This window comes from Limulus polyphemus, unplaced genomic scaffold (genome assembly GCF_000517525.1).
Source record: "Limulus polyphemus unplaced genomic scaffold, Limulus_polyphemus-2.1.2 Scaffold143, whole genome shotgun sequence".
Lineage (NCBI taxonomy): Eukaryota > Metazoa > Arthropoda > Merostomata > Xiphosura > Limulidae > Limulus > Limulus polyphemus.
Genome location: NW_013665753.1, coordinates 828,442 through 840,492, shown reverse-complemented (window position 1 = coordinate 840,492; position 12,051 = coordinate 828,442). Strand labels below are relative to the sequence as shown.

The 12,051-nt window shown below is 30.4% G+C and overlaps 1 protein-coding gene across 5 annotated transcripts in view; it reads right to left on the bottom strand.

Annotated features, from left to right (window-relative positions):
* Positions 1-4,323: 4,323 nt before the first annotated feature.
* LOC106474907 (spondin-1-like) overlaps positions 4,324-12,051 on the bottom strand; it is an 81,208-nt gene continuing 73,480 nt past the window's right edge. For 2 of the 5 annotated variants that reach the window (XM_022380169.1, XM_022380173.1), the window contains exons 10-14: positions 11,380-11,548; positions 9,806-10,001; positions 9,274-9,465; positions 6,122-6,211; positions 4,324-5,774 (exon numbers count right to left, since the gene is read on the bottom strand). In XM_022380169.1, the coding sequence (XP_022235877.1) occupies positions 5,524-5,774; positions 6,122-6,211; positions 9,274-9,465; positions 9,806-10,001; positions 11,380-11,548 (898 nt within the window). In that variant the 3' untranslated portion in view covers positions 4,324-5,523. The remainder of the gene's footprint in view (positions 5,775-6,121; positions 6,212-9,273; positions 9,466-9,805; positions 10,002-11,379; positions 11,549-12,051) is intronic. The other 3 variants (XM_022380176.1, XM_022380178.1, XM_022380182.1) reach the window with 3 other exon arrangements.

Genomic DNA, 12,051 nt, shown 5'->3' with positions numbered 1-12,051 from the left:
TCTTTTCTTTTTTTAGATTCTAAAGTAGCATAACGTTTTCACTGAGAACACTGTAACGACCTCACCTTTGTTATTAGCCTGTAATGAAATATGTTCAGCTGGTATCACAAAGCTCTGGCTTAACAATCCCATTGTGTTTTCAATATTCTTCCCAGTATAGCACTGAGTATAGTAAGCTGTATCATTCTTTAGCTTAACACTACAGTGCGCTGGTCATGCATCACTGAACACATTTTTATGAAAACACATATCATATCAATCATATTTGAACTTCTAGACCTCGTGTGACAATATTTATATATTAACTTTAATAAAGATTTTGTGTAATATATTAATACCGTAATGTCCAAAGAAATCAGATTATTCAGGAATATTAAATGAGGAGCAAATGCCTGAAACCCACATATAAGAATGAGGGCGTTATTAAATGTATACTACATATGTTTAATGGCGTTATTGTGTTTATATGTGGGTTTTACCAATGTACTCCTCAAACCTTCAATGTGGAAAAAGCTCAAAAATATCTAACTGTTCAAAGAAAATCACGAAAGAAGAACAATGTTATTTTACTCATGTAGAGTGCTTTCAACATAAAACCAATTTCCGAACTTAAAGAATATTCTTATCTTTTCTGCATGTAGATAGTTATATTAAATATATTTTACTAATTATTTGAACATAAAATTCACCTGTACGCATTATAAAGCTATTTACGTATCAAACTGATGCCAAGTTAAGCAGAAAAAGCCGGTAGATATGCGCTTAAAACTATGACATACTGACTTAATTAGGTCATCTGTTAACCTAATTACCATTGTCTTTTTAATGATTTAATTACTATTTTCTTCGTTTTTCTGAGGAACTTTTAGTTGTGCAGTTATTTCAGTATTACCCAAAATTAAGCTTATTTGACCTAAATGACCTTGAAAAATTACCTTAAACGTGAAACGTCAGGGAAGGTCCACATTTACCCTAATCCTCCTGTAATGTAGACATGCTTTATAATGGGTGCTTATTTTTAACATAACACGACATCACAATTTTTTAGCTCATTGGCAAGTCAACTATGGTGATGTCGTCTCGTACCCCCAGTGGGTCAGCTGTAAGTCTGTGGACTTACAATGCTAAAAGTAAGTTATTGATACCTGTGGTGGACACATCACAGATAGCCCATTGTGTAGCTTTGTGCGTAACTACAAACAAACATCGTCTCACAACTATGATAGAAAGTAAAAATGGAGAGAGAAAATAGAATTTGCTGCTTATGAACTCATGTAATAATAATAATTTGTTATTTATGAACTCATGTAATGATAATAATTTGTTATTTATGAACTCATGTAATGATAATTTGTTATTTATGAACTCATGTAATAATGATTTCTTATTTATGAATACATATAATGATAATTTGTTATTTATGAACTCATGTAATGATAATTTGTTATTTATGAAATCATGGAATGATAATTTGTCATTTATGAACTCATGTAATAATGATTTGTTATTTATGAATACATATGATGATAATTTGTTATTTATGAACTCATGTAATGATTTCATAAATAACAAATTATCATTCCATGACTTCATAAATGACAAATTATCATTCCATGAGTTCATAAATGACAAATTATCATTCCATGACTTCATAAATGACAAATTATCATTCCATGAGTTCATAAATGACAAATTATTATTACATGAGGATTTGTTATTTATGAATACATATGATAATAATTTGTCATTTATGAACTCATGGAATGATAATTTGTCATTTATGAACTCATGGAATGATAATTTGTCATTTATGAAGTCATGGAATGATAATTTGCTTGATGAATTCCATTCTTTATTACAGACTTCATCTTATATAGCATCTTGGGATTAAGGTATATTCCCATGTACTTGACTGAAGGACTAAACAAAACAGAGTTAGTATTGCTCTAAAAACAACTAAAGTAGGTCAGTTCTAAATAACTTACGTAAGTTTGTTTCCCAGTTTCAGTAAAGACAAAAGGTAGCAAATGAAGCTTTATGATTACACGGCGAATAGTATAAGAAAGATGTATTCAGTTAGAGCAAGTTTATGATTTTGTAATTGTAATATATAAATATTATTGATCGGAAGGCCTACATTGTGGATTACATTCGAATATGAGATTTAATTATATAACAAGTTTTGAGTAATTTGCGTTTCTTGTCTCCGAAGAACAAATACCTATGTGTGTGTATATATGTATGTTTGAATTATTCTAATTGAATACAACATTCCCAGATGGATTGCACTTTGTATACATGATGAAGAGAAACCATTTATCGACACAATACTCCCAGATGGATTACGCCCTGGAATTACACAATGAAGAGAACCCGTTTAACCTCAAGGTATTCACAGATGGATTACGCCCTGGAATTACACAATGAAGAGAACCCGTTTAACCTCAAGGTATTCACAGATGGATTACGCCCTGTAATTACACAATGAAGAGAACCCGTTTAACCTCACAGTATTCACAGATGGATTACACCCTGTAATTACACAATGAAGAGAACCCGTTTAACCTCACAGTATTCACAGATGGATTACACCCTGTAATTACACAATGAAGAGAACCCGTTTAACCTCAGGGTATTCACAGATGGATTACACCCTGTAATTACACAATGAAGAGAAACCGTTTAACCTCACGGTATTCACAGATGGATTACACCATGTAATTACATGATGAAGAGAAACCGTTTAATGACACAATATTCCTAGGCGAATTAAGACTTGTAATTCTATTCATGATCAATAAAAAAACTAACTTAACGACCAAACATTTCCGGATAGATTAAGTCTTAGTATTTTCGGACATTTATTTGTTTTTACAATTAAAAGGAATACAACGTTAAAATCCTAAAGATGGTGTCATGGAACACTGAAAAACATATGCAGTCTTTTTTAGGGCAAGTCTCTGTTTTTAATAATTATTTATTGTGTAATTATTTTAACGTTGTATTCCTTGAAATCACAATAACTTACATTCGTTTTTGTAAATAGATGTAAGTTATTGTAAGAGTCGTTTTAAATCATTTGTCATGTTTGGTCGATAGCTAATTTCATTTTTAGTTGATTTTAAGTTTTGCTGTCGTTTCTAGTTGCATCTAATTTTGAAATAAGTAAATATCTTACAATGAGGTTTCATGTTACACGGTTCCTCTATACGATGAACAGGTCTCTTACGTCATATCAGGTTATCCATAAGCTGACGGGTTTCAAACAGCAGGCGTACGCGAGCGTTCTCGCTTAAACAAACTGCTTTTACTTTTCAACTTTGCCTAACATCATTTCTCTTTTACGTCAGCTTTGTAAGATATTTTATAATTCTTTTTACTGCAACCTAGACAGTTAAACATTTTATATGTCCACATTAAGGATTTGGGATCTTATTTCAAGATAGTGTTACATAACAGTGTTTTTATCGACACTTAACATGTCCTTCTCCGTTTTATAAGCGTATCCATATCAATCTAGTTTTCTCAGTTCTGATGGAAGTTAAGGCTTTATCTAGAAATATTTAGTCGTGCATACAATGAGTAAAGTGTCTGTCTCCACGTTGTTCAAAATTACTCGTGAATTCAAATCTAGCTTTCTTTTGCAGCTACTATGTGTTGGTATTTTATGGATTTCTTGAACTTATCGAGCAGCCAAAAGATATTTTAAATCGTACTTGTAATTAATGTGTTCACTAGCAAATAATGAATAAAAATATCCCATGAAAATGTATTTTTAACACTATTTGCAATTAAGCGAGAAAAGAACAATTTATCTTTATGTATTTCAGCGCTTATAATACATAGATATTTCTAAAATATTCAAACCTTCTTTTGATAGGCCTTAAAATATCTGAAGACAGGTGACAAAAGTTAAAATTATTTTTAACGAATTCTGTATTTAACGAAATCCAGACGCCTCTTTTGTAGTGTGTGTTTCATTTTATTCTATCTATTATAATTTAATCTTAATGTGTTTAAAATTTTAAAAGAAGATATCTCATGTCAAAATGAATCATTTTATTTGCAGCTTTTTAAAATGTCATAGATTTTCAATCAACTTACTTATGTTAAAAACTGTCAGCTTTCCTTATAAACACTACAATTCACATTATTACTAAAATCAAAAACAGCATATTTTATATTATTTCATCTTGCTGTATACCGTCTTTAAATTTGTGTCTGTCAATAATAATCACATCAAAATCACAATAACTTACATTCGTTTTGTCAGTAGTCAGAACACAATAAAGTTACAATAACTTAAACAACCAGAAGCAAAAATAAGAGACAAATCTAATCCTTTTTATTATAGTGAATATAGAATATTCACATGAACTACAGACAGATAATCTAATATGATTACACAGCATATTCTATACAATAATACAATATATACAATGTTACTGAACGATTAATCTCCAAACCTTTCAACCTGAAAAAAAAAACATGAAAATGTTTTTACTTGAAATTATAAATCAGCATAATGGAGATCAGTATGGTGGATTACATCACAAAAAATCGTTTTTGTTTATTTCATTGCCTAATCAAGTTCACAAGAATATCGTATACAACTAACACTGAATTTAACAAAAATAATTATAACACGGAATGCCATATACTATTTTGTGTATTATAATTCAAACATAGAATGTACCCAAAAAAGTAACTCCACTCAAGAGAAGCTTGTATAAAAATAATCATTACAGCTACGTCGTAGTTGTTGAAAAAGTATAAGGTCAAATTACAAACAATGTTATGGTAAACATATAAGAATAACAAGTTGGAGAGATGAAATACGGTACAGTGAAACTTGCATTGGATGTGGTCTCTAGTTTTAATGTTATCGTTTTCATTTTAAAGTTCTCAGTTCTTTTTTTGTTTTTGACGTTGTCCGATATATATATATTACACAAGCTTTTTTGGATGTATGAAAGATGTTAAGATGTATCTCCTACGACCATGGCGAGTACGTTTGAAAAGTGAAAGGTTTATGCGTATTATTTCGAGTAGTATGAGAAACAACGTGGGATTTGCAGCATGAAATATAGGTAAAACGTGTATAGGAGTTTTGGGATTCTTATAGCTTTAGTTGAAAAATAACTAAATAGTTATTGTAGTTAGAAAAGTACTTTAATCATTTCCTTCCATCTGTTCACCACAGACCAAGAGACACCGTCTGGCGAATAGTAAATAAAATTCCACATTTTGATCGAAAGCTACTGTAACACTTTCTGTGTTATTAATAGTGAAATAATTAGACGAAATAGATTAGAAAACACTTAATATGTTACCTTTCAAACCAGGTGCAAAAGGTTTTATTATAGGGCTCTAAAACTCATAATTATAGTGCAATAAATTATTAATTAGCGACTAATGAAATCGGTAATATTTCTTAAAATTGAACCAAAAACTCTGATACATGAATAAAAGAAGGTAAAAGTTTGTTTTTTTCTTTTTTAATTCTGATAAATTGTTTACTTTCTAAGGTGTAATATTCTTACCACATTTTGGATTGTTTCTACACTTTCGACGTTGTACAAGCTTATTAGGGCACCTTTTCCCTCCATTTTGTGGATATATCTCAATCCTTCTACGACGTTCTTTACGTGCCTTTCCACAGGTGGCACTGCAGGAACTAAATTCAGACCATTCTGATACTTCGCAGTCAACTATGAGCTTGTTGCTGGAGTCGTATGTTCTTGTAGATAAAGCGGTAAGCGTGCTCAGAGGAACTGGAAATTAAATATAATCTAAACGAGAAGCCATAGATTCATACATGGTACATTTAACTATTAATATTCAATAACATATTTACTTTTCATGCACATAAGAAAAATAGTGCAATGTAGGCAATTTACAAAACATTAACGGAAAATATTTCATATGTATATTCCACAAACTTAAAATACCAAATAAATAATAAATAAATAAGACAGTATAGTGCAACGTTCAAACATGTCAAAATGAATTATAAATTTCCAGAAAGCCTATTTAGAATGCTGTAGAAGGCAAAATCGCAATTTCATATATGAAAACACAGAACCAAAAGTCATCCATTTATCAACATAATTTCACTCACCACACAGAACTCTATTTTTAAGATGAGTAACGGTGTTACCAGTTTTGTACAGATAATACCGCAACGACGGAGTCAGAAAGTGGAGAGAATCTAGAGTACAAGAAAGAATCGCACATTGTACATTTCGTTTGATCAGTCAAAAGTTCTAATAATAAAATATTACGTACTATCATTTGCATTTAATAACGGAGATACTTTTCACACAAAGTGGTAAAACAGTACTAATATTATAAAATTTCACAATAACAGTGCTTCAGAATGTGAAACAATGTGAATAGTCTAAACTCCATGTGTGTGTGTGTTTCAGAAATGTACACAGTACTGATGTTCTGAACTTTCAAAACGAAAGTGTTCCAGAGGGTAAAACAATACCACTATGTTAAACTTTCACAATAAGAATGCTTCACAAGATGAAACAGTGTTAATGGTCTAAACTTTTTCAATGTGTGAACTAATGTTCTAAACTTTCAAAATCAATGTTTTAGAACATAACTTTTAGTCTTCAAAACTTTGATTAAGGTTTAGAATTGGAAGTGAAAAACACAAAATTACAATTCAATTATCAGTTTTATAATTGTTAATGCAAATGAATTAAACATTCCATATTAATGTTTAATAAATATTAAAGAACGTTACACTTCTGTTCCAGCGTTATTATATACAACAGAAACACAATAATGAATCAATAAATAGATAGATGGAGGGGAAAAAGAATGACATAAATAGAAAGGGAAGAACAACACCTGTAAAGTATCGCATTCACACCTAATATAGGTCAAATTAAAACATAACTTACAATATCGTTGTAATGAACGTAAGGGTTATGTACATAATAAAGTATGTTAATTTCTCCACTGCTGAACACACTGTCCAATCAGGTCATTCGATACAATAGCATGAAACAATAGTTTTAAACGAACCTAAGACTCAAAATGAATTGAATATTAGGAATCAACTGAAAATGTGAGCTGTATATAATTCTTTGTTAAATAGGAATGAAGGGTTAGCTAGTACTAACATACATATAGCTTTGGAAAGAAATATTGATGTGTTATGTATAGTATTCATACCACTCTTAAAGATTACAATGAGTTAAATCCTCCCCTTGTAAAGATACCCGCTTGTCATTTATGTTTCTACTCCTGGTGATGGCAGAGTAAAGCTACCGAATCATGTATAGTATTTTAATGTTGTTCGCCCACCAAATAAAGTTTTTTATTGTGCATTTTCAATTTTGTTCACAAGTTACCTCGATTGAATAATCTGTCAATCGAATATAAAAAAAGCAATTCGTACAAATTTTAGCTTTTGTTTTAATCTGGACCTCTTCTGTTTATTTGAATGATTGAGGTTTATATCTCACATCATAGTTTGAATGTGTGCGTGCATGTGTTAGCGCGCGCAATATATATATGTAAAGAAATACTACAATCCTAGAAATTTGTATTTATCTTCTTTATTAGATTTTCTACCGTTTTCGTGACTCAAGAAAAATCTTCAAGATGTAATTTTAAAGATAAACAATGATAAGAACATCACAACTACCACTTTCTAACTAAACATAAATAACCTTAATATATTTCAAAATTTGGAAGAAATAAAATAATATTCGAATACATTAAAATGCTCAAAAATAAATTCGTTTAAGTTAATTCATAATTATTAACAAGTTATTACAACACATACCCTATTACTTACTTTCATGTCCTTTTTGTGATTCCTAGTAATAGTTTTATCGTTGCACAATTCCAACTTACCTTATTCAAATAACGATACTTCTGCCCCTTTTGTCTTTATCTATTTAAAGTAGTCTTAAAAATATTTTTCTATGGAAGATATTTTCAGTTGTAAAGAAAATGAACTGTAGTTTATATAATTTGGTTATAATAAAACTACAAAAACAATAAAGAAAAATGACAAATGTATATTTTTCATTAATAATTTATTTAATTGCAATTTTAGAAGTGTAATATGTCTTTGGAACGCGTATATTGTAATGGATTCTATGGTGGTGAAACAGATAATTCAAGATTAAGGCTGAGTTTGCATACATTCTATGTTAGACTTTCCTACAAAAAAAACATACACTAGCAAATATATTAATTAATGTATTTTGAGCATTCTGAAAGAACAGCATTTTTATGCTTTCCTTCTTGGACATGTAAATTAAAACATAAAAAATATTTGATTATTTTTGGCACCACTTTAAATAGACAGAAGTAATAGAGCAATAGTAACAGTAGTTGAGTAAGGTTAATTATAACTGTACAACTGTAAAAACTGTTACAACAAATTCCAAAAAGGACAATAAGATAAGATGTATATTTTGTATTAAGTTGTTAATGATTAGGGAAATAAACTTCTTGTTTATAATAACAAGTAAAAGTATAATTAAAATGAAGTTTAAGCAGAAGAAAAATGATAAAATAATATAACAAAGCGAAACTATATTTGATTTATATGAGGACTGTATTTTACGCTTGTGCATTTTGAAAAATATGTATTCAATTCGGCTTATTTATGTTTAGTTGAAAAGTGGTATCGCAAAGTTTATTTATTATAAATTATCTGTAAAATTACATCCTAAAGAGTGACCTTTGAAGGCAGGAAGCCAGTAGAAGAAACTAATAAAGAAGAAAAAACAGAAGCGTTCAAGAACTGCATTGTTTTGTTACTTGTATCCATAGTCTGATTTGCGCTTCATTAAAAACAGCCTGATTTGCGCTTCATTAAAAACAGCCTGATTTGTGGTTTATTAAATCATTTTGACTTGTGGTTCATTAAATCATTTTGACTTGTGGTTCATTAAACCGTCTGATTTGGGGTTCATTAAACCTGTATGATTTGCGATTTATTAAAACAGTCTGATTTGGGGCTCATTAAATGAGTTTGTCTTGTGGTTCATTAAACCAGTCTGATAATGTGCTTTAATTAATATGCCTGATTTGTGGTTTATTTGTATCCACAGGTGGAAACTTGTGTGTTCTTTGGCTATGTATGTATATAATGGATTTTGTTGAAAATAACATTTCTTTTAAAAACGTTACCGGACTATGTACCACACACAGCAGTGTGCTTCGATTACTTAAATTTGCTGATTATTTACTCTAAGAAAAACTGATTTTATATACGTAAGTAAGTTCATGATATACCTTTCAACACATTTTCACATATTTTTTTGCAGTCGTTATAGCGACGAAAATTGTTCTTGTTGCCACGGCAACCACCGTAAACAAACTGAATGCAAGCTTGCTTGGTGGTGTCGAAATACCAACGTTTAAACAATCCACGACAGGGGCCAACATCCTTTGGCAGAATGCAGACTTCTGGAATTATTGGAATAGCTTTTTTTGAAAAGATAAAAAACGATTACATATTAGAAGTGTGTTTTAGTTCCACAAAACTAGGGTTAAAATATTTCCCTTTTCATAACTTTACAAAAGAGCTGAAGCATCTTTTTCATCATTTAGTAAAAGTTTATAGATAATTTACGTGTGGACAACTTAAGAAATATAAAGTTCATCAACTTTACCTATTCGGTTATGGTGTTCTTCGTGAACTAAAACTTTCAAGCTAGCCTTGAAAAGTCACATTACGAACCAAAATTATATCAAATATTACAAAAGAAAGATATTTGACTATCTTACTCAACGTACATCATGATGAGTTAACATTATTATTTACCTTTAGCGTTTGAAAGTTGAGAAAAACATGGCGGCTTGTCTTCTCCGCAAGTGGTTTTCTGCATCAGATCTTGGTTACACGTGTCTGATTCCGAAGGGTTCAGATAGAGTCGGGTGCGGAACTTTATCCCTTTACCACATGAAGTGGTACAGGGCGACCACTCAGACCACTGAATTACCGAACACTTTGGATTCATCTAAAAAAAAACAAAAAAATCTGTGGAATGTAGGATTTACTTGAAGAATTAAGACAGTGAATTTTTTAAAAAATATCATATAATAATATTGTAAAATGTGATTAATTCTGAAGTTGAATATAATCACGTATAATGAATTTTTGAATATAATAACAATCTTGTTTTTGTTTTTATAACGCATAGCGACACAATGGGCTATCTCCGCTTTTTCCACCGCGAGAATCGATCCCCAGATTTTAGCGTTGCAAGCTCGTAAATTTATTGCTGACCCACCGGAAGACAATATCAGTGTTACTAGTAAACATTTAAGCTAACTTAAAGAGTAATATTATTACTGTGAAATTAATATTGTGGAAGTTCATCTGAAAAGAAAAGTTGCTGATAAAGATCTTCACTGAAATCTCCAACAATTCTGTGCCCACCGCAAATATCAAGTTCCACTTTGTAGCGTTATAAGCTCGCAAGTTAACAGCTTGCAACAAAAAAAGCATTTTCTATAGTTTATCACGCACTCTTCAAAATTCTTATATTTATTTGTTTGTTAGGATGTGATACTGACTTTAATACATTGGCTAACTAAATACTCTTTCTGCAAATTTGTAAATTATTTTTACACCAATTTCATAGTTATTTCTTACGATTAAACATGTTTAATTTAGCAATTATGCAAAAGTCCAAATGAATATTTCTGAATTCTTATCCCTACAAGTTCAAATATCTCATGGCATTCCACGACTTAGCCAAGTTATATATATATATATATGTGTGTGTTTGTATGAATAATAATCGTGGCTTGCACTATATCACATATACATATCACTAAAACGATCCCCTGGTGGTCAGCAGTAAATTTACAGACTTACAATGCTAAAATACACATCATCACCTAAAAGGGCTAAAATCTTCATATTAGTTGACTATGTTATTTCATAAGTTTGTTGTGTTTTAAAATGTTTATTCGTTAAATGTTTATCCTAACATTATCGAATTTGAATATATTAGTTTTGGTCAATAAATATCACTAGGAATTTTCTATATGAGGTTTTTATGGATAAGTTAAGCACTAGACAGTTTGTGTGTGAGTTCATCTGTTTATACAATAACCTTCTTTGTTTTGAGTGCAAATTATTTGATCAATGTTGCTGTAAAAAAGTTTGAAAAGCAGAATAATCAGCAAAAAAATCGAGTTTTTATGAACTAAGATTTAGTATCTACCGAGTTTACCTTAATCTTAACATTTTAACGATTGGATAACAAATACAGCCATTTATGTTGCTTTCATACAGTTGTGTTTTGTTTGCTTGTTTTTACATGAAGAAATGAACGAAATATTCATAACGTAGTTCGGATACTGTCGAACCTATGAAATAGGAATTACCTCACAGCTTTGGGATTCTACACAGGACCGTTGTTCCAACAGCTCTTCCTGACAAACTTTGCGAGCATCGTGATTCAGGTAGTATCTACGACGAGATCGTGAACCTATTCCACACGTCACGCTACATGTTGTCCAATCAGTCCAATCACTCGTTTTACAACTCACGTTCCTGTTGGTATTTAATGGAGTTTAAATTTATTAAATGTTTAAGATGTCATATACAATAATAGCTACTAAAGGTTATATTTATTAAATGTTTAAGATGTCATATACAATAATAGCTACTAAAGGTTATATTTATTAAATGTTTAAGATGTCATATACAATAATAGCTACTAAAGGTTATATTTATTAAATGTTTAAGATGTGATATATTAGGTCAGGGGTTCCCAAACTTTTTAGAATCGCGACCCACTATTCATGACCACAGCTTATGGCGACCCACTCAAATTCACTGGGCAAAACATATGAAATAATATAAAAAATATTATTTATTCATATTCACGTATTTCAATTACATTTAAAAATGCTCACGTATTTTCAATAACATTTCCAGAACTTATAAATGCTATCTAATTGATTAATAATGAGGCGTGTGTGAAGGATGTGCTTGTTTCTTGTTACTGCCAAGAATGGCATTGACATCAACATCAATGTGGGTAAGTTTCAGGC